Raw genomic sequence first — 23208 nt, forward strand, 5'->3', positions numbered from 1 at the left:
AACCACCCCGTAAAAAAAGTCTGCTGTGAAAACGTTGTGAAAGCAACGTCACCCCAGAGTCGGAAACGACTGGTGCTCGCACAGGGGACTTTTCCTTTCCTCTGAAGCTAGACCAGGAATGGCCACCAAACTCGCTCAGTGTAAGAGCCACACAGAATAAATGTCAGACACAAGATATGAACGCCAGATATCTGAGAGCTGCAAGACGGAAGGAAGGAGGGAGGGAGAAAAAAAATAGATGGAGATAGAGAGGTGAGAAGAAAGCAACTTTAAATGCATTCTCCAAGCTGCTGGCCGACTCGGTTTGGAGAAGTGATTTAAAGAGACAAATGCCTTTTCCAAGCTAGAAGATGGGGCGGTGGGGCTTGGAGAGCCACACAATATGCGTGAAAGAGCCACATGTGGCCGTCTCTGAGTTAGACCAATGGTCCCGACAGTTTTAAAAAGGAATTAGGAAAAAAATCAATGGGAGAGGAGAGAAGTCCTGGCCACCACGCTGCAACGCGGCCTCCGTGTGCAGAAGCAGCGCACTCTAGCGGACAGCAGCAACAAGCTCTCCGACTTTTCACTTGGCTTTTCAGCAGCTACTCCTCGGGGCAGCCTCGCTTCGCCCTTATTGGCCAAGTCGGCCGCGCATCACCACTTCCGCCCGCCCCCTCTCCCGCAGTAAACTCCCATTGGACGAGAAAGAGAGAGGGCGGCTCCGTCGACCCTGACGCCCACTTTGATCCGAACGTTCGGAGGGCAGGAAGCGGCGCCGGGGCCTCCCATTGGCTGAGAGCGCGGGTCGCTCTTCGTCTTTCCCTTACGGCCCCGCCTTTTCGAACGTTCTCCGGCCCAGCGACCGAAGTCGCGGCTCCCATTGGCCGAGCGGGCGGACTTTCCCCCTTTGAGGTCCCTCCCTTTCGAATGTTGAGACTAGGGCCCGGGGCGTTGAGTTGGAAACAGAGGAGCCAGTACCGAAGGTGAGTGGGGTTTTTTTGGCTGGGGAGGCGAATTTTGCGTGTTTGGGATCTGCGAGGCCTGGAAGGCTGGGGGGGAAATGGGATCCAGGCTCCGGTTTCTGAGACGCAAAGGGGACGTGGCATAGCGATTGGGCGCGCAACTGCATTCCTGTCCCGGTGTCCTATTTTCCCCGGGGAAGGTGTGAGCTTGTGCACGTTGTTAGGCCCCCCCATAGGAAAGAAAAGAGCCGATAGGTCCAGGAAAGAGCTCTCGAGATGATCAAGCCTTTGGGAGGCATGTTTGCAAAGACCCAAATGTGGACGCGATGGGGATTCCCCCCCCCCCCCCTGCTCGGTTCACTTGCGGAATTCTCTCTGCCACGAGCTGTGACGTAGGTTTGTGATTGAGGCGGCGTTTTAATTCACGAAGTAGGAGAGGTCTTTTTGGTAGACTGGATCCCTTGGAGGGGTAACAAGGGGGCAGATCTGTACCCCAGGCCCCCAGTTTGTGGGTCCCTGAAGACCATCTGCTCAGCCGGTGTGGGAAACAGTATGCAGACCTGATCCTGCGCATATAATACTCCTGAAATCGCTGAAATGAAATGTGTGTGTGTGTGGGAGGGAGGAGGGGAAGATCTGGAAGGAATGAAAGGAAGCTCCGTTTTCGTGCAAACCTTATGAAACTCACCGCCACAGTACAGAGCGGAGGTGGCCAAACTGTGGCTCGGGAGCCACATGTGGCTCTTTCACATGTATTGTGTGGCTCTCGAAACTCCCACTGCCCTATTGGCTCGCAGAGGCATTTGTCTCTTTAAATCACTTCTCCAAGCCAAGCCAGCTGGCAGCTTGGAAAATGCATTTAAAGTTAAATTTACTTTCTTTCCATCTCTTCCTCCTTCCCTTCTTGTTTGGTGTAGTGGTTAAGTGTAGTGGTTAAACCTGTTTGGTGTAAGTGTGCGGGTTTGATTCCCCGCTCCTCTGCTTGCTGGAATGCCTTGGGCCAGCCACAGCTCTTGCAGAGTTGTCCTTGAAAGGGCAGCTTCTGGGAGAGCTCTCTCAGCCCCACCCACCTCACAGGGTGTTTGTCGTTGGGGAGGAAGGGAAAGGAGATGGTGAGCCGCTCTGAGACTCTGAGTAGAGGGCAGAATATAAATCCAATGTCGTCGTCTTCAGTGTCTTCACTCAAACATCTGACGTTCATGACTTGCGACTCGCAAACATTTCACATTTATTCTGTGTGGCTCTTACATTAAGCAAGTTTGTCCACCCCTTTCAACAAGGGTTACCAGACAGGCCTATGGATGGTTATTGCGTAACCAGTTCAGACTCTTTTTACATTCAAGTCCAGTAGAACCTTGGAAACTGACAAGATTTTGAGAGTATGAGTTTTTGAGAGTCAGGACCCCCTTCCTCAGGTAGCAGTAGGGATGGAGAGATTCCCATCTGAAGGTGGGAGGGCTGTTGTAAAGGACACAGCAGTCCCATGCATATTGTAATCGGCTTGATTGGATCAGGGGGGAGATGCTTGGGGGCAGAAAAATTGCCATCTGTAGTGAGATAAAATATTCTGCGTCCCTATTCAGCCTTGGTGTGGGGGTGGGGTCTGTTTGTCCTGAACTTGTGAATGAACTTCAACTTTAGCAAGCTCACATTGCAATCTCCTCTTGAAGTTTCTTTGTTTGAGGACTGCCGCTCTTAGGCCAGCAGTGGAACAACCTGGGTGGAATCCTGGTTCTTTACAAGGCCCCTCTCACCTTCTCACTGGAATATAGAGAGCAGTGTTCCCTCTGGGGAGTCAGTTTAGTGTAGTGGTTAAGTGTGCAGACTCTTATCTGAGAGAACCGGGTTTGATTCCCCACTCCTCCACCTGCAGCTGCTGGAATGGCCTTGGGTTAGCCATTAGTTCTGGCAGAGGTTGTCCTTGAAAGGGCAGCTGCTGTGAGAGTCCTCTCAGCCCCACCCACCTCCCAGGGTGCCTGTTGTGGGGGGAGAAGATATAGGAGATTGTAAGCCGCTCTGAGTATCTGATTCAGAGAGAAGGGCGGGGTATAAATCTGCAGTCGTCTTCTTCATCTAAGCTGATGGTAGTGCAAGCTAACTCTCAGGCTTTTAGCCTCCGGCTCACACATTTTTGTCTTAGCTCAGGAAAAATGACCCCAGAGCAAACTAATTGATGCAGTCGCTCGCAACTTTAATGGCAGTAGCTCGTGAAGTAGAATTTTTGCTCGCAAGACTCCGCAGCTTAGAGGCAACATTGATAGAGACTCAGATCTGACAAAGGGAACTTTGGCTCTTGAACGCTGATACCTTGAAACCTTGGTTGGTCTTAAGGTGCTACTGGATTCGAATCTAACTGTTCTACTACAGACCAACACGGCTCCCCTATGGCAATAACTCAGTCTGACCTTTGATAGATTCGGGTGGGCAGCTGTGTTGGTCAGAAGCAAGAGAACAACAGCACCTTGGAACACGGGTGGCCAAACTGCAGCTTGTGAGTCACGTGTGGCTCTTTTACGCATGTTGTGTGGCTCTTGAATCCACCCCCCCCCCCCCATCAGCTGGCTTGGAGAAGACATTTGTCTCTTGAAATCAGTTCCCCAAGCCAAGCTAGCCCTTAGCTTGGCGAATGCATTCAAAGTTAACATTGCTTTCTTTCCATCTCTCCCTCCCAGTTTGGTGTAGTGGTGAAGTGCGCGGACTCTTATCTGGGAGAACCTGGTTTGATTCCCCACTCCTCCACGTGCACCTGCTGGAATGGCGGGTCAGCCATAGCTCTGGCAGAGGTTGTCCTTGAAAGGGCAGCTGCTGGGAGAGCCCTCTCCAGCCCCACCCACCTCACAGGGTGTCTGTTGTGGGGGAGAAAGGTAAAGGAGATTGTGAGCCGCTCTGAGACTCTTCAGAGTGGAGGGCGGGATATAAATCCAATATCTTCATCTACCTCACAGGGTGTTTGTTGTGGGGGAGGGAGGTAAAGGAGATTGTGAGCCGCTCTGAGACTCTTCGGAGTGGAGGGCGGGATATAAATCCAATATCTTCATCTACCTCACAGGGTGACTGTTGTGGGGGAGGAAGGTAAAGGAGATTGTGAGCCGCTCTGAGACTCTTCTGAGTGGAGGGCGGGATATAAATCCAATATCTTCTTCTTCTTCCTTCCTCCCCCCCATCTATTTTCCTGCCTGCCTGCGTACTCTCAAAACATCTGACATTCATGACTTGCAGCTCTCAAACATCTGATGTTTGTTCTATGTTGCTCTTACATTAAGCAAGTTTGGTCACCCTTACCTTAGAATCATAGAGTTGGAAGGGTCCATTGAGACCATCTAGTCCAACCCCCTGCTCAATACAGGATCAGCCTAGAGCAGAGGTATTGAACTCATTTATTATGGGGGCTGAATCGGACATAAATGAGACCTTGTCAGACCAGGCCATGTGTCTACCTAGTTAAGATTAGGTAGCAGAGATATAAACTTTATAAAGGACAAACATAATTACATATTTTTTTTCAAAAAAACCTTAAAACATGTCTTCTTTGTATTTCTCTCATGGGATCCAGAAACTGGGCAAAGGAAACTCTGGCTCTTTCCTTCCTTCCCCAGGGGACCAGGAGGGGGAGGAGCCTCAGCCAATAGAAGGAAGAAAGGCTTGGCTCAGTCGCTCTGCTGTGCAATTGAGAGAGCCTGGCAAAGCAAGCTCTGCCTCCCCCCCTCCTCCCCAAGGGAGAAACGTCGGCCAATGGAGAAAATAGAGCTTTTGCTCTGTAGCCCCTGTGCGATTGAGCAAGCCTGGCAAAGAAAGCCGTGATGCGGAAGGAAGCAGGTGACAGCCAGTTGCTCGGGGGCCTGATAGGAGCTCTCTGGGGGCCTGATTCAGTCCTCGGGTCACATGTTGGACACTCCCCCGGCCTACAGCATCCCTGACAAATGTTTGTCCAGCTGCTGCTTGAAGACTGCCAGTGAAGGGGAGTTCGCCTCCTCCCTTGGGAGCTGATTCCGCTGCTGAATGACTCTTCCTGTAAGAAAGCTCTTCCTAGTATCCAGCTGGTGCTTTCCTGCCCATAATTTAAACCCATTGTGGCGAGTTCTCTCCTCCGCTGCCAACAGAAACAGCTCCCTGCCTTCCTCTAAGCGACGGCCCTTCAGATACTTCAGGAGAGTTGTTGCAATAATTACTGTGGTGACGTATGCAAAGACTTTTGAACACACTGAGACGGGTGGTGTGAACACCACCTTCTCCCTGTGATACGTTACATATCTTATGAGGAAGATACTCTATAGCTGTGTGTGGTTACTGCATATGCATTTTGGGTTGTGTTCTGTAACCTGTGAAGGGTAAGGTGAGTGTTGCATTAGCACCTGGGAGGCCTGAGTTCGAATCCTCACTCATGCCATAGAACAGGGCTGGCCAAATGTAGCTCTCCAGATGTTTTTTTTTGCCTACAACTCCCATCAGCCCCAGCCATTGGCCATGCTGGCTGGGGCTGATGGGAGTTGTAGGCAAAAAAAACATCTGGAGAGCTACCGTTGGCCACCCCTGCCATAGAAGCTTGCTTGAATGACCGTGGGCTGGTCACATTGTCTCAACCTAACCTGCCTCACAGGGTAAAAGAGACGAGAATACTATACGCCACTTTCGGCCCCTGTTGGGGAGAAAGGTGCGGGTATAAATTAAGTAAATAACTCTTCTCCCAGAGTGTGCGTCAAGGGATCTCTAAAGACTCATATGGGAATTCATTGCCCTATGATACTAGTGAGAGTTTAGGTTGCTTTTAAAAAGCAAATTTATTTAGGGAGATGCTTATCACAGCTAAATAGCTGCCCTGATAAATTTGGAGCAGAAGATGGAGGATCATACCCAATTTCAGATAAATAATCTGGTGCAAAATACCCTCCTTGTGAGCAAAAATTCTACTTTGTGAGCTGTTGGCATTAAAGTTGTGAGCCACTGCAGCTGGAGGTTCTATTTTAACCTTTTGTAGCCAAGTCATGGATAAAACCTGCACTGCTCCACAATGTTCTCTCTAAGCCAGGGATGTCAGACATGTGGCCCAAGGGCCGAATCAGGACCCGAGCAACCGGCTGTCATCTGCTTTCTCCCCCCCCCCCCCACACTTGCTTACTTCTGCATAACAGATTGCTTTGCAAGGCTTGCTCAATCACACAGGCGCTACAGAGCAAAACCTCTATTTACTCCATTGTCTGAGGCTCCTCCCTTGGGGAGAAAGGGGGAGAGGCGGAGCTTGCTTTCCCAGTCTCTCTCAATCATACAGCAGAGATACCAAGCCAAACCTCTCTTCCTTCTATTGGCTGAGGCTCCCTCTCTCCTGATCCCCTGGGGAGGGACAGTGGCTCAGTGGTAGAGCATCTGCTTGGGAAGCAGAAGGTCCCAGGTTCAAACCCCGGCATCTCCAAAAAAGGGTCCAGGCAAATAGGTGTGAAAAACCTCAGCTTGAGACCCTGGAGAGCCGCTGCCAGTCTGAGAAGACAATACTGACTTTGATGGACCCAGGGTCTGATTCAGTGTAAGGCAGCTTCATATGTTCAAAGAGCTTCCTTTGCCCAGTTCTCTGGATCCCATGGGATAAATATAAAGAAAGCACCATTAAGACCAATAAGTGCTAATGTTTTAAGCATGTTTTACCTTTAAGATTTGGGGTTTTTTTAACTTTAATTGTGTTTGTGTCTTTCATAAAAGTTTATATCTTTGGTAGCTAATCTTAAATCGGTACCCATATGGCCCGGCCCAACAAGGCCCTCATTACGAATGAGTTTGACACCCCTGTTCTAAGCTGCAGAGTCTTGTGAGCAAAAATTCTACTTTGTGAGCTGCTGGCATGAAAGTTGTGAGCTGCTGCACAAATGAGCGTGCTCTGGGGTCATCCTTCCTGAGCGAAGACAAAAATGTGCGAGCTGGAGGCGAAAAATCTGTGAGCCGGCTCACGCTAACTCGGCTTAGAGGGGACACTGCTGCCCTATAGAGCTGACGGAGAGAGGTGTTTATCAGTAGTTTATGCGACAATAAATTTGTTGGTCTTAAAGGTGCTACTGGAGTCTACTATTTTGCAGCAATAGACTTAACATGGCCGACTCCTCTGGATCTATGCCCTGTAGCTGTGTCCTTATTTTGGAGAGGGAAACTCTAGGGCTGGTCCTTTGGTTTTCTATCTTGGGTCTGAAAGAAAATATAATAAACCATGGATTCTAGCAGTGAAGGCGTGCAGTTCAGTTTCATTATAGAGTAGGGTTGCCAGTCCCCAGATGGGGGCAGGGGATCTGCTAGTTTGGAGGCCCTGCCCCCGTTTCGGGCTCATCAGAAAGCAGGGGCGGGGGAGAGAGAGAAATGTCTGCTGGGCACGCCATTATTCCCTATGGAGAGTGATTCCCATAGGATATAATGGAGAATTGGTCTGTGGGGCGGGGGCTGTTTTTTTAGGCAGAGGCACCAAATTTGCTGCATATCTTCCAGTGCCTCTCCCCAAAATGCCCTCCCAAGTTTCAAAAGGATTGGACCAGGGGGTCCCAATTCTGCGAGCCCCAAAAGAAGGTGCCCCATCCTTCATTATTTCCAATGGAGGGAAGGCATTTAAAAGGCATGCGGTCCCTTGAAATGGGATGGCCAGAACTCCCGTTGGAGTTCAGTTACGGTTCTCGCAACCTGGCTCCACCCCCCCCCCCCAAATGTTTCCTGGCTCCCCCTGCAATCTCCCGGCTCCACCCCAAAAGCCACAGATATTTCTTGAATTGGACTGGCAACCCAATTATAGAGCAGCAGTAGATAGGCACGGGGCTGGTCCCAAGTTCGTGCGTTTGTTTTGCTGGTGCAAATTTAAATCCTGCCTTCGTTCTTGGGCTTGTGACGCTGAGCAGGACAAGAATAGCACTAACTGGAAATTACAGACAGCCTTTTTCTTTTTAAAATGCTTTCTCCTTTCCACTTCCTCTTTCACCGCTAGAAGAGCAGCAGGGTGCATCCCAGCTGGCCACTAAGCTATCTTTGGGAGGTCCCCACCCCGCCCCTGGAATTCGCCCTCCCCCCCTTGGAGGTAACAAGGGGGCTCAATCTGAGTGCTCAGAAGTAAGTACCCCTGACTTCTGTAGGCTGGCTGTGGGGGGGAAGTGTGGAAGCTCGCACCCATTCTTTGGGCCTTGTGGGGGGGGTAACGTCCCCTCCACTCAGGGGTGGGGTGGGATTGGAGGGAAGGGGGAGGGAACCTTCCAGGAATCTAGTTGGTGACTCACTCGCTGGTGGCATCGTCCAGGAAGTTCACAAGAATTGGGAAGGGATTATCTGGAAGGCTGTTTTAAGTTAGGGGCCAAAAAGAGTGTATTTCTCCAACCCCTTGGTTGGCAAACAGGGGAGGGGAGCAGAAATCCTTTTTCCTGGAATGTCTTGTTTTCCTTGCAGTGAGTAGAATAAGATAAGGAGAATGCAAGATAAGGAATCGATAGGGTATGAAGCTGAAATGGTACCTATCTGGATTGGGGCAAACCGAATGCCAGAAGAAGAAGACGACTGCAGATTTATACCACGCCCTTCTCTCTAAATCAGAGATTCAGAGCGGTTTACAATCTCCTATATCTTCTCCCCCCACAACAGACACCCTGTGAGGTAGGTGGGGCTGAGAGAGCTCTCCCAGAAGCTGCCCTTTCAAGGACAGCTCTGCCAGAGCTATGGCTAACCCAAGGCCATGCTAGCAGGTGCAAGTGGAGGAGTGGGGAATCAAACCTGGTTCTCCCAGATAAGAGTCCGCACACTTCACCACTACACCAAACTGGCTCTCAGGAACCATGAAACAGGAACCATGTTTTTTTAGAGTAGGTCTTAGCGGTGGTGGGGACTTCCCGGACGGAAGGGGCATGGCATAAAATGCCTTTCTTCCGGGAAGCTGAGGGTGGCCTACCCAGCCCTTCTTTCCTAGGTGTTTTATTTATTTACTTACTTTATTTATACCCAACCTTTCTGCCCAATAGGGAACCAAAGCGTCTTAGATTGTTCTCCATTTCGATCCTCACAACAACCCTGAGAGGTAGGCAGGCGGAGAGAGTTTGTGACTAGCCCAAGGTCAGCCAGCAAGCTTCCATGGCACAACCCGTGGGCATTCAATGAAATTGCTGAGCAGTCGGGTTAGAACGGATAAAAGCAAGTCCTTCTTCAGCCAAAGGGTGATGAACACGTGGGATTCACTGCCGCAGGAGGTGGCGGCGGCTACAAGCACAGACAGCTTCAAGAAGGGAATGGATAAGCATATGGAGAAGAGGTCCATCAGTGGCTAGTAGCCAAAGTGTATTGTTGGAACTCTCTATCTGGGGCAGTGATGCTCTGTATTCTTGGTGCTTGGCGGGGGGGGGGGGCACAGTGGGAGGGCTTTTAGAGTTCTGGCCCTGCTGGGAGACCTCCTAATGGCACTTGGATTTTTTTGGCCACTGTGTGACACAGAGTGTAGGACTGGATGGGCCATTGGCCTGATCCAACATGGCTTCTCTTAATGTTCTTATGTGACACAGAGTGTTGGACTGGATGGGCCATTGGCCTGATCCAACATGGCTTCTCTTATGTTCTTATGTGACACAGAGTGTTGGACTGGATGGGCCATTGGCCTGATCCAACATGGCTTCTCTTATGTTCTTATGTGACACAGAGTGTTTGGACTGGATGGGCCATGGGCCATTGGCCTGATCCAGCATGGCTTCTCTTATGTTCTTATGTGACACAGAGTGTTGGACTGGATGGGCCATTGGCCTGATCCAACATGGCTTCTCTTATGTTCTTATGTGACACAGAGTGTAGGACTGGATGGGCCATTGGCCTGATCCAACATGGCTTCTCTTATGTTCTTATGTGACACAGAGTGTTGGACTGGATGGGCCATTGGCCTGATCCAACATGGCTTCTCTTATGTTCTTATGTGACACAGAGTGTAGGACTGGATGGGCCATTGGCCTGATCCAACATGGCTTCTCTTATGTTCTTATGTGACACAGAGTGTTGGACTGGATGGGCCATTGGCCTGATCCAACATGGCTTCTCTTATGTTCTTATGTGACACAGAGTGTAGGACTGGATGGGCTATTAGCCTGATCCAACATGGCTTCTCTTATGTTCTTATTCAGCTTCAAGAAGGGATTGGATAAATGTATGACGCAGAGGTCCATCAGTGGCTATTAGCCAAAGCGTATTGTTGGAACTCTCTGTTTGGGGCAGTGATGCTCTGGATTCTTGGTGCTTGCTGCGGGGGGGAGGGGACAGTGGGAGGGCTTCTAGTGTCCTGGATACACTGATGGACCTCCCAATGGCAATTGGGTTTTTTGGCCACTGTGTGACGCAGAGTGTTGGACTGGATGGGCCATTGGCCTGATCCAACATGGCTTCTCTTATGTTCTTATGTGACACAGAGTGTTGTACTGGATGGGCCACTGGCCTGATCCAACATGGCTTCTCTTATGTTCTTATGTGACACAGAGTGTTGGACTGGATGGGCCATTGGCCTGATCCAACATGGCTTCTCTTATGTTCTTATAGCCAGCTTCAAGAGGGGATTGGAGAAACCTATGGAGCAGAGGTCCATCGGTGGCTATTAGCCACAGCGTATTGTTGGAACTCTCTGTTTGGGGCAGTGATGCTCTGTATTCTGGGTGCTTGGGGGGGCACAGTGGGAGGGCTTTAGCCCCACTGGGGGACCTCCTGATGGCACCTGGGTTTTTTTGGCCACTGTGTGACACAGACTGTTGGACTGGATGGGCCATTGGCCTGAAGCCAGTTTGAACTTGGATCTTCCCAGTTCTTAGTCTAAAATTTCAGCCACTACACCACAAGATCAGCAAAAAGATCTCTCGAAAAGTACGCATATTATAATACGGGTGGGGGGGCAGGGTTTGACGTGTAGTTTCAGTGAGAAAGACGGTGGAGCAAGCTTTGATGGCATGAGTGGGGATTCAAACCTTGGTCTCTGATCCTACTTAAGATTGAAGCCACTACGCCATGCTGGGTTTTGGCCACAGTGTGACACACAGTATTGGACCGAATTGCTGCCATATTGAGGATGGCGAGGAGTTGTTTTCTGTGGCCCCGGAAGGTAGGACCAGAACCAGTGGGTTGAAATTAAATCAAAAGAGTTTCCGGCTGAACATTAGGAAGGACTTCCTGACCGTTAGAGCGGTTCCTCAGTGGAACAGGCTTCCTTGGGAGGTAGTGGGCTCTCCTTCCTTGGAGGTTTTTCAACAGAGGCTGGATGGCCACCTGACAGCAATACAGATCCTGTGAATTCGGTAGATCGTGAGAAGGAGGGCAGGAAGGGTTGCATCCGGGCTTGGTTCTGGTGGCCCTTTCTTACACACCCAAGGAAACACTGATCACCACTTTCGGGTCAGACAGCAGTTTTTCTCCAGACTGGTTTGGCCAGAGATCCTTTTTTTTTTTGCCATCTGGGGCATGGAGTAGGGGCCATTGGGGATGTGTGTGTGGGAGAGGTATTTGTGAATTTCTTGCATTGTGCAGGGGGTTAGACTAGATGACCCTGGATTTCCCTTCCAACTCTACGATTCTGTGGGCCATTGGCCTGATCCAACATGGCTTCTCATATGCCCTCTTCTGGTACAATCTTATATAACAGCGCTGGTTTGTTTTTGCACAGCGAGGGTTCTTTTAATTGTTTATGCAAATGCAGAATGTATTCCCACTGACAACGGAGCACCCCCATGGAACCTGAGATGCGTGGCAGGGAAAGTTAGAGTTGTGTGGTGGTTAAAGTATTGGACTCAGATCTGGGTTCGAATCCTCACTTCTGCCATCGACGCTTGCTGGGTGACCTTGGGCCAGTCACACACTCTCGGCCTCACCTACCTCACGGGGTTGTTGTGAAGATAAAACGGAAGAGAGGAAAATGACATAAGGTACTTTGGGTTCCCACTGGGGAGAAAGGAGAGATATAAATAAAGCAAGTAAATAATATAAAAAAAAACCCTGGGCAGGACTAATGAAAATGGGGCATGTTGCCATTTAGATGACATAATGCGTTTAGGATGCACTCTTCCCCCCCCCCCTCCCCCAAGTCATAGCAGGTTTGGGATAGAGCAAGGGTGGCCAAACTGCAGCCACTGTGGCTCTTTCACAGCCCCCAGTGCCCTGTCAGCCAGCTTGGAGAAGGCATTTCTCTCTTTAAATCATTTCTCCAGTGCATTTAAAATTAAAGTTTCTTTCTTTCCACCTCTCACCCACTCTTCCCTCCCCATCTATTTTCCTCCCTCCCTCCCTTCCCCTTCCTTCCCCTTCCTCCCCCACTTCCCCTCCTTCCTCCCCTCCCCTCCCTTCCCCTCTCCTCCCCTTCCTTCCCCTCCCCTTCTTTCCTCCCTCCCTCCCCTTCCTTCCTCCCCCTCCCTTCCCTCCCCTTCCCCTTCCTTTCTCCCCCTCCCCTCCCCTTCCTCCCTCCCCTTCCCCCCTTCCCTCCCCTTCCTCCCTCCCCTTCCTTCCTTCACCTTCCTTCCCTCCCCTTCCTTCCCCTCACCTCCCATTTCTTCCTCTTCCCCTCCCCCTTCCTCCCTTCCCTTCCCCTCCCCCTCCCTTCCCCTCCCCCTCCCTTCCCCTCCCCTTCCTTCCTTTCTCTGCCTCCCCTCCCCCTCCTTCCATCCCCTAGTCTCCCCTTCCTTCTTCCCCTTCCTCCCTCCCCTCCCCTTCCTCCATCTTCCCTTCCCTCACCTTCCTCCCTCCCCTTCCTTCCTTTCTCCGCCTCCCTCCCCTCCCCTCCCTTCCCCCTCCCTTCCTTCCCCTCAGCTCCCCTTCCTTCCTCTTCCCCTCCCCCTTCCACCCTCCCCTTCCTTCCTTTCTCCGCCTCCCCCTCCCTCCCCTCCCCCTCCTTCCTTCCCCTCGTCTTCCCTTCCTTCTTTCTTCCCCTTCCTCCCTCCCCTTCCTCCCTCTCCCCCTCCCTTCCTTCCTCCCTCCCTGCCCCCTCCTTTCCCTTCCCTCTCTCCCTTCCTTCCTTCCCTCCCCTTCCTTCCTCTCCCCTTCCCCCTCCCCTCCCCTTCCTTCCTCCCTTCTCTTGCAGTGCTCAAACATGTGACACTTTTTTCTGTGGCTCTTACATTAAACAAGTTTGGCCACCCCTGGGATAGAGTATGCATAGGAGAAGACAAATACGATTGGGGCATGCTTGCCTTATGATGTTGCTCCCAAACACTACAATTTGGCAGTACTCAATAAATGCTGGTGGTCAGTGAGTGGTTAAAATGTGGGATTCGCTGCCAGAGGATGCAGTGATGGCCATAGGCAGAGATGGCTTTAAAAGGGGATTTGACAGATTTATTTTTATGCATTTATTTGTACCCCACCACTTCCCCAGTGAGAACCCAAGTGGCTTTCATCTGTCATTCTTTTGTCCGCCACCAGGGGTGGAATTCTAGCAGAAGCTCCTTTGCATATTAGGTCACACCCCCCTGCCATAGCCAGTCCTCCAAGAGCTTACAAAAAAGAGCCTTGTAAGCTCCAAGAGGATTGGCTACATCACGGGCGTGTGGCCTAATATGCAAAGGAACTCCTGCTAGAATTCCACCGCTGTCCGCCACCATATCTTCGCAACAACCCTGTAAAGTAGGTTAAGCTGAGAGTGTGTGACTAGCCCAAGGTTACTCAGCGAGCTTCAAAAGAAAAAGTGCAGATTCAGACGTGGGTCTTCCAAGTACTAGTCCAGGATTCATAACCAATGCACCATACTGGCTCTCTGGATTCATGGAGGAGGAAGAAGAAGAATTGCAGATTTATACCCCGCCCTTCTCTCTGAATCGGAATCTCAGAGTGGCTTACAGTCTCCTATATCAGGGGTGGCCAACGGTGGCTCTCCAAATGTTTTTGCCTACAACTCCCATCAGCCCCAGCCACCATGGCCAATGGCTGGGGTTTATGGCAGTTGTAGGTAAAAAACTTCTGGAGAGCTACCGTTGGCCACCCCTGTCCTATACCTTCTCCCCCCACAACAGACACCCTGTGAGGTGGGTGGGGCTGAGAGGTCTCTCACAGCAGCTGCCCTTTCAAGGACAAACTCTGCCAGAGCTATGGCTAACCCAAGGCCATTCCAGCAGCTGCAAGTGGAGGAGTGGGGAATCAAACCGGGTTCACCCAGATAAGAGTCCACGCACTTAACCACTACACCAAACTGTCTCTGAGGAGACATCTCTCACTGGCTTCTAGCCCTGGTGACTAAAGGGCAACTAGAATGATTAAATGGTTGGAAGGAACACTTTTCCTATGAAGAAAGGTTAAAACGCTTGGGGCTCTTTAGCCTGGAGAAACATTGACTGCAGGGTGACATGATAGAAGTTTACAAGATTATGCACAGGATAGAGAAGGTAGAGAAAGAAGTAGTTCTCTCCCTTTCTCACAATACAAGAACTCGTAGACATTCAATGAAATTACTGAGCAGTTGGGTTAGAATGGATAAAAAGAAGTTCTTCTTCACCCAAAGGGTGATTAACAGTGCAATCCTAAGAAGAGTTACTCCAGTCTAAACCCATTGAAATGAATGGGTTTAGACTGGAGTAACTCGGTTTAGGATTGTACTGTAACACGTGGAATTCGCTGCCACAGGAGGTGGCGGCGGCCACAAGCATAGATAGCTTCAAGAGGGGATTGGGTAAGCATATGGAGCAGAGGTCCATCAGTGGCTATTAGCCACAGCGTATTGTTGGAACCCTCTGTCTGGGGAAGTGATGCTCTGTTTTCTAGAGTTTGCGAGGGTCACAGTGGGAGGGCCCCACTGATGGACATCCTGGTGGAACCTGGGTTTTTTGGCCACTGTGTGACACAGAGTGTTGGACTGGAGGGGCCATTGGCCTGATCCAACATGGCTTCTCTTATGTTCTTATGTGACACAGAGTGTTGGACTGGAGAGGCCATTGGCCTGATCCAACATGGCTTCTCTTCTGTTCTTATGTGACACAGAGTGTTGGACTGGATGGGCCATTGGCCTGATCCAACATGGCTTCTCTTATGTTCTTATGTGACACAGAGTATTGGACTGGATGGGCCACTGGCCTGATCCAACATGGCTTCTCTTATGTTCTTATGTGACACAGAGTGTTGGACTGGAGGGGCCATTGGCCTGATCCAACATGGCTTCTCTTATGTTCTTATGTGACACAGAGTGTTGGACTGGATGGGCCATTGGCCTGATCCAACATGGCTTCTCTTATGTTCTTATGTGACACAGAGTATTGGACTGGATGGGCCACTGGCCTGATCCAACATGGCTTCTCTTATGTTCTTATGTGACACAAAGTGTTGGACTGGATGGGCCATTGGCTTGATCCAACATGGCTTCTCTTATGTTCTTAAAGGGAACTTCCATGTTCAGAGGCAGTAAAACTACCAGTCCCATTTTACGGCATACGCTGGAGTTATAATTCCCTGATGTATTATTATTCTCGCGTGTAGTCTGCTTTTCTTACTGGGACTCACGGCAGATGACAAGTATGATAAAGTTTGGTCAATCCGTAAGCGGATTATAAAACAGGATGACATCAGTCATTGTCTTGGGTATTTAATCTTCGGGCTATGCATTTGGCGTGAGTAGAACCTTGCCTTTAACAGCACTTCAGTCATTCCAAAAGAAAGACTATTTCATGAGAGGTTTTTTGCCCCAGAGCTCACCAAAAATTCCATTTTTCCTCCTTTGGAAAAAAACCAAAAAATGGTTTTTTGTGGAGGGTTGTTTTTATCTCCTGAATTTTGTCTCCTGAATTTACCGGTATCCTGAATTTTCCACATTTTTCCATCTGGCTCCACATTCCTAGTTGTAAATGTAATCCAACACTATTAACCCTGCACTCATATATCCCCCCCCCCTCCTCATTCTTTTTACACCCTGTCACCCAGGGGGTTGGTGGACACAAGATTTTTCCATTATCTGGATCGTATATTGATTTCCTGTTGGTGTTTTTAGTATTTTAATGTTGTTTTAATTGTATTATTAATTGTATACATTCTCAATGTAAGCTGCCCTAAGCCCTGTTTTTTAGGGAAAGAGGGCCAACTAATCAAAACAAATAAATTAACCACTATTTGCCATAATCTTGCTTATTTGTCTCTTTTTTTTTCATTAACAGAAATTGTTACTTTTTTAAAATTAATGTGTTTGTGTATCTACATTCTTGGCGTGGTTTTGAGCTGGCCGCTGCCTTTGATTTTTAATTGTGGTCTAATTATTTTTATCAGCTTTATAGCATATTGAGAGCTCTGGGGCAGCTGTTTTTTGTTCCCTCGGGGGTGGTTTCTAATAAAGACGACTACATATTTTAATATGTGGGCTGCCTTTGAAATGTGAAGGGGTAGAAAAATGGTTTCCATGTGCGATTGCACTCAGATCTGTCCGGAAAAGGTGGTTTCTGAATTCATGTTTTAAGTTGGGGGGGGGGGGGCAACAGAACAGGCAGACGGACATGACACATCACAAAGGTGGAGTAGTTAGTTCAGTTAACCTTTATTGCCATTAAAGGAGAGATAAAAGAGAGGGGAAAAATAGATGTACACACATATCCGTAGAAATAGATAAAACGTGCCAACATGAGTCAAGACAAAAGAACATTCTAACAGGGTCTAAATAAGTCAAAAGTCAGTCTGTCTAATACAGATTTAAATTACAATACATTACTGTGTATAAAGAGAAGCAGCCTGCAAAAACTTTGCCACAGCATTAGCTGTGTTCCTATCTTGGTAGTTTAATAGATACAACAGTTTATATGAATCCAGAAGCTCTAAGATACTATCAAGCATTATATAGGGTTGCCAAGTCTAATTCAGAAAATATCTGGGGACTTTGGGGGTGGAGCCAGGAGACTTTGGGGGCGGAGTCAAAATTTCCCCATTTTCACAATAAATGCATAAAAATACAGCAGTGCAGTTCACCGGAATAGTCATCGTTTCCTCATCCCCCAATAGCTGCAATTCTAGTAAATGAAAGTGTAAACGCACAGAAAGCAGCCCAAATGCAAGCTCACATTTTTGTGATCTCACTGGGGCTTTACTCACAGGAACTGCTGTTCTTCAGCCTAAAACAGGCAAACAAAAGAGAGAGAGGTGGAGTTTTCCTCTATCCCATAAACAGACAAAGACTCTGAAAACAATACAAAACAAGCACAGACACACACTATTACTGCCTCCCCTACAAAGACTTCTGAAGAGTACTCTCTCTCTCTGTCTGTCTGTCTCTCACTGGGTCTGGTTCCTCCACAATGACATCTGACAGTTCCTCTCTAAATGATCGCTGTGCGTAGTGCCATCCATGGCAGCAGGTGCATCTCAGAATGTCTTCCTTCCTCCCCTCTGCTCACCCAACACTTTGGTTCCTACCCTCTTTTTTGCTCTGTCTCCTCTTCCAGGGCGAGTTCTGCCAAGCCTCGGTCTCTCTCGACTTCCTGAAACAGATCGATCAGACAGCGATGGCATGTGCCATTTGAAGGCACCCTTCGGTTGGCTGTGCTGCAGATAAGAAGGAGAAGAGAGCAAGCCTCTTGGGGGTCATGCAGAAGCTGGGTTCGAAACCTCTGTCCGCAGCAATGGCTGAGCCGGGGGGACCTGAGCCTGAACTGGACCCGTTGGTGTGGCACCCCTATAGTCAGCCTGTGGTATTGCAGTCTCCGGTGGGTTTGGAGGTGAAGTTGGGATCGCTGGTGCTGCTGCTGTTGGTGACTCTGCTGTGTGGGTTCTTGCCTCTGTGGGTTTTCCATCGTCCCGGGTCTGCAACCAGCTCCTCAGGTAAGGATGAAGAGCCAGTTTGGTGTAGTGGTTAAGTGCATGGACTCTAAGCCTGCTTTGGCAGGGAGGGCGGGATACAAGTCTAAGAAATGAATCAATCAGGGAGAACTGGGTTTGATTCGCCACTCCTTTTTCACGTACAGCTGTTGGGTGACCTTGGGTCAGTTCTCTCACAGCTGTTCTCTCAAGAGCAGTTTTCTCAGAGAGCTCTCTCAGCCGCACCTACCTCACAGGGTGCTATGGGGAGGGGAAGGGAAAGAGATTGTATGCCGCTCTGAGTGAAGGGTGGAGAATAAATTCTTCCTCTTCCTTCTCCTTCCGCTTCTTCCTCTTCCTCCTCTTCTCCATCCCTCCTTAACAGGGCCTGGTGTTTGTTAGTTGAGTTGTTCCTTTTTCTCCAGTTGGGACCCAAAGAAGAAGAAGATATTGGATTTATATCCCGCCCTCCACTCCGAAGAGTCTCAGAGCGGCTCACAATCTCCTTTACCTTCCTCCCCCACAACAGACACCCTGTGAGGTAGATGAAGATATTGGATTTATATCCCACCCTCCACTCCGAAGAGCCTCAGAGCGGCTCACAATCTCCTTTACCTTCCTCCCCCACAACAGACACCCTGTGAGGTAGATGAAGATATTGGATTTATATCCCGCCCTCCACTCCAAAGAGTCTCAGAGCGGCTCACAAACTCCTTTACCTTCCCCCCCTCACAACAGACACCCTGTGAGGTAGATGAAGATATTGGGTTTATATCCCGCCCTCCACTCCGAAGAGTCTCAGAGCGGCTCACAATCTCCTTTATCTTCCTCCCCCGCAACAGACACCCTGTGAGGTGGGTGGGGCTGGAGAGGGCTCTCACAGCAGCTGCCCTTTCAAGGACAACCTCTGCCAGAGCTCTGGCTGACCCAAGGCCATGCTAGCAGGTGCAAGTGGAGGAGTGGGGAATCAAACCCGGTTCTCCCAGATAAGAGTCCGCACACTTAACCACTACACCAAACCGGCATCATAGGAGCATATGAAGCTGCCTTATACTGAATCAGACCCTCGGTCCATCAAAGTCAGTATTGTCTGAGTAGACTGGCAGCGGCTCTCCAGGGTCTCAAGCTGAGGTTTTTCACACCTACTTGCCTGGACCCTTTTTAGTTGGAGATGCCGGGGATTGAACCTGGGACCTCCTGCTTACCAAGCAGATGCTCTACCAATGAGCCATCCCCTAATTCTCCTCTCCTCTATTTTATCCTTACAACAACCCTGGGAGGTGGGTTAGACTGAGAGTATGTGACTGGCCCAAGGTTCCCTGGTCAGCTTCAACAGCCGGATGGGGATTCACACCTGGGTCTCCCAGACTTGTTTAATGTAAGAGCCACATAGAATAAATGTCAGATGTTTGCGAGCCACAACATGTGAATGTCAGATGGTCGAAAGCTGTAAGACAGGGAGGAAGGAAGAGTGGTAAGAAAGGTGGAAGGAAAACAAATAGATGGGGAGAGGTAGAAAGAAAGCAACTTTAACTTTTAATGCATTCTCAAAGCCACCAGCTGGCTTGACTTGGAGATGTGATTTAAAGAGAGAAATGCCTTCTCCAAGCCAGCTGATGGACTGGTGGGAGCTCTGAGAGCCATATAATGTGTGTGAAAGAGCCATATGTGGCTCCTGAGCCACAGTTTGGCCACCCCTCCTCTACCCTATGGAGCTTTTCTCTGGCTTATAGAATCCTAGAACCCCAGAGTTGGAAGGGGCCACAGAGGTCACCTGGTCCCACCCCCTGCTCAATGCAGGATCAGCCTAGAGCGTCCCTGACAAGGGTTTGTCCAGCCGCTGCTAAAAGACTGCCAGTGACTTAAACGGCTCTTCCACCAATGGAAGGCTTGGAAGCTGTTGAAAGGAAAGATGGGCTATAAACGTCCTAATAAATTGCTCAGCGGGCTGGTAGGATTGGGGTAGGATCTACCCCACCCTTTTCCTGCTAAACACTTTCTTTCTCTTCTGACAGCTACTCGGAAGAAAGCGTTAAGCCTGGTGAGCTGTTTTGCCGGCGGAGTCTTCCTGGCGACCTGTCTCCTGGACCTGATTCCCGATTACCTCAGCAGCATCAACGAGGCCCTGGCTGAATTGGGGATCACGGTAAGTGAGGGCCGGGACAGGAAATCGGCTTCTCTGACTTTTGGGGAGTCTTGTCACACCATAATCTCTGTACTGGAGACCAGAAAGTTCTACCAAACGTGGCCTGGGGGAACAAAAAACGCATGGCATGTGACCCTAGTAGTGTTATCTGTTGTCATTATCAAGGCTTTTTTTGAGCAGGAACCCACAAGAACGGCTCTGTTTCAGGGGGTTTGGCTTACTATGCAAACGAGTTCTGTGGAACGATGTTGAGGTCAGGGGGTGTGGCCTACTATAACAAAAAAGCCCTGCATGAAACAATGGTGGTGTCAGAGGGTGTGGCCTACTGTGCAAATGAGTTCCTGCTGGGCCTTTTCTATAAAAAAAGCCTTGTGTGAAACAATGGTGGTGTCAGGGGGTGTGGCCTACTATGCAAATGAGTTTTTACAGAAAAAGCCCTGTGTGAAAAAATGGTGTGTTAAGGGGTGTGGCCTACTATACCAATGAGTTCTTGCTGGGCTTTTTCTACAAAAAAGCCCTGCGTGAAACAATGGTGGTTTCAGAGGGTGTGGACTATTATGCAAATGAGTTTCTACAGAAAAAGCCCTGTGTGAAACAATGGCAGTATCGGGGTGTGGCCTGCTATGCAAATGAGGTCCTGCTGGACTTTTTCTACAAAAAAGCCTTGTGTGAAACAATGGTGGTGTCAGAGGGTGTGGCCTACTATGCAAATGAGTTTCTACAAAAAAGCCCTGTGTGAGACAATGGTGGTGTCAGAGGGTGTGGCCTACTATGCAAATGAGTTTCTACAGAAAAAGCTCTGTGTGAAACAATGGCAGTATCGGGGTGTGGTCTGCTATGCAAATGAGGTCCTGCTGGACTTTTTCTACAAAAAAGCCTTGTGTGAAACAATGGTGGTGTCAGAGGGTGTGGCCTACTATGCAAATAGGACCCTGCTGGGCTTTTTCTACAAAAAAAGTCTGTGTGAAACAATGATGTCAGAGGGTGTGGCCTATTATGCAAATGAGTTCCTGCTAGGCTTTTTTTTCTACAAAAAAAGCCCTGTGTGAAACAGTGGTGCCATCAGGTGGTGTGTCCTGCTATGCAAATGAGTTCCTGAGCTTTTTTGTAGAAACAATGGTGATGTCAGGGGGTGTGGCCTACTATAACAATGAGTTCCTGCTGGGCTTTTTCTACAAAAAAGCCCTGCGTGAAACAATGGTGGTGTCAGAGGGTGTGGCCTACTATGCAAATGAGTTCCTGTGGGAAACTGGTGATGTCAGGGGGAGTGGTCTGCTGTGCACATTCCGGGTCCCCATCTTCTGAGCCTCCTCCTTTTCCTTCCCTCCTGCAGCTCTTCTTCCCCCTGCAAGAGTTCATCTTGGCCATGGGCTTCTTCCTGGTTCTCGTCATGGAGCAGATCGTCCTGGCCTACAAGGACCCCGCGGGTTCCCTGGAGGAGACGCAAGCCCTGCTGAGCTCAGCTTCGCAGAACTCTGGCGCCCTCCAGGACCAGGGCTGGCCGGACGGGCCCCTGCCCCGCCAGCTGCCTCGGGACGGCCCCCTCCGGGAGCGCCCCCACTTCCACGTGGACTTCAACGCCCACTCGGCCATCCGCTGCTTTGTGCTGCTGCTGGCGCTCTCCCTCCACTCCGTCTTCGAGGGGCTGGCTGTGGGGCTGCAGGAAGGGAGCGCCCAGGCCCTCGAGATCTGCCTGGCGCTGCTGATCCACAAGGGGGCCATCGCCTTCAGCCTCAGTTTCAAACTGCTCCAGAGCCGGATGCGGGTCCGGGCTGTAGCTGGCTGCCTGATTCTCTTCTCCATCATGTCCCCCTTGGGTGTCGGGCTGGGCGTGGTCCTGACGGAGACCCCCTCAGTCGTCCTGCACGGCCTCTCGCGCAGCGTGCTGGAAGGGCTGGCGGCTGGCACTTTCGTCTACATCACCTTCTTGGAGATTCTGCCCCACGAGCTCAGCTCCTCTGAGCAGCGGATCCTCAAAGTCATTGTCCTGTTGGCCGGATTTGCCGTTGTGACCGGCATCCTGTTCATTAAGATCTGAGGACCACGTCAGGAACAGGAGCAGCATTTCACCAGCTTGGGAAAACGGGGTGGAGAGGAATAAGGAATGAAAAACCCTCACTGTTCTGGTTTTTCCCCTCCGGCGAGGGGTTAACTTCCAAGTGTCCCCCCGCTTCCTCGTTATTTCCCCTTTGAATCCCAAAACTATTAACCCCGAAGCAAAAACTGGGAATGGATTTTCCTTCTTTCCCTTGGAGACCACCCTGGGAACGGTTATTCTCAAAATGAGCAGGCTCGATCCTTTTAAATATACCGCTGAACGGTGCCAACGACTTCCTCATTCCAGAAGTCCAGCGAGATCCCACAATCCTAAGTCTGGCTTCCCTAGATGTGATCTTGAGTTGATTGTTACACGTGATCTTAGAATTGTGGGCAAAACTGGCTCGCGTTGCTTTTGGGACGGGAAAGGAATTTGGCCGGGACAAGTAGCATTTTGCCTGATTTTGATTGCGTTTAGAGGATATAACCAGGGTTCAGATTTTCAACGCGTGCATAGGGTTTTTTCCACCAGGGGTTTTCTTGTGCAACGAGGACAGCGGGAAAGTAGGAGGGTTTTTTTTCCCCTTCTTCCAGACGTGATTTCTGGTGCCAAAATGCTGGAGCTGTCCCCGTCTCCGGCTCCACTTTCTTGCCTTAATCTCTTGGGTGCCTTGAATGTCCCTTGCTTTCAGTTTTTTAAAGGGGTCAGTCTCCTTAAATTGTGTGCGAGAGAGGAGAGAATCCCTTCTCTAAAGTCTTTCTTGTTACAAGTATTTCCGGACCGGGGTCCTTCCATGTTCACCAGCTTAGTTGTGCGTATGCCGATTTCAATACTACGTGCCAAAGCATTCTCTAAGCCCCAATCCTCAGCTTTACCTGAGCTTCTGTGAAGTTCTGAAGGGGGAATGTGCAGATGGTGTGTACTCTTGTAACGTGCAGTGACTCCTATGCAAACAGAATACGCGTCTCTGAAACAGGCGGTTTCACACACGACCTTTCGCGATGCGTGCACAAGTGCAAATCGGTAATAACCCTGGCTTGTGAAAAAATCTGGATTCCGTCATTAGCTTGCCCAACACAGAGAAAATTGACGAACTCGTGCTGGAGAAATTGCATCCAGTTTTAAATATATAATTTTTTAGTTAACACAGAGCTCTGTCTCCAAGTAGAGCTCATTCTGAGCTACACGCAGACGTTTTTGGGAGCAGGAGCTCCTTTGCATATTAGGTCACACTCCCCTGATGTAGCCAGTCCTTCAAGAGCTTACAGTAGGCCCTGTAAGAAGAGCCCTGTAAGCTCTTGGAGGATTGGCTACGTCAGGGGGGTGCGGCCTAATTTGCAACGGAGTTCCTGCTACAAAAAAAACCCCTG

At 49.8% G+C, this 23208-nt stretch overlaps 1 protein-coding gene across 1 annotated transcript; it reads left to right on the forward strand.

The window, feature by feature from the left end:
- Positions 1–17479: 17479 nt before the first annotated feature.
- SLC39A1 (solute carrier family 39 member 1) lies at positions 17480–22123 on the forward strand. Its single transcript, XM_060260761.1, has 3 exons — positions 17480–17678; positions 19670–19800; positions 21134–22123. Exons 1-3 carry the CDS (start codon positions 17480–17482, stop codon positions 21836–21838), a joined length of 1035 nt encoding a protein of 344 aa, XP_060116744.1. The 3' UTR covers positions 21839–22123.
- Positions 22124–23208: the final 1085 nt, after the last annotated feature.

Source organism: Heteronotia binoei, chromosome 1 (assembly GCF_032191835.1).
Source record: "Heteronotia binoei isolate CCM8104 ecotype False Entrance Well chromosome 1, APGP_CSIRO_Hbin_v1, whole genome shotgun sequence".
NCBI lineage: Eukaryota > Metazoa > Chordata > Lepidosauria > Squamata > Gekkonidae > Heteronotia > Heteronotia binoei.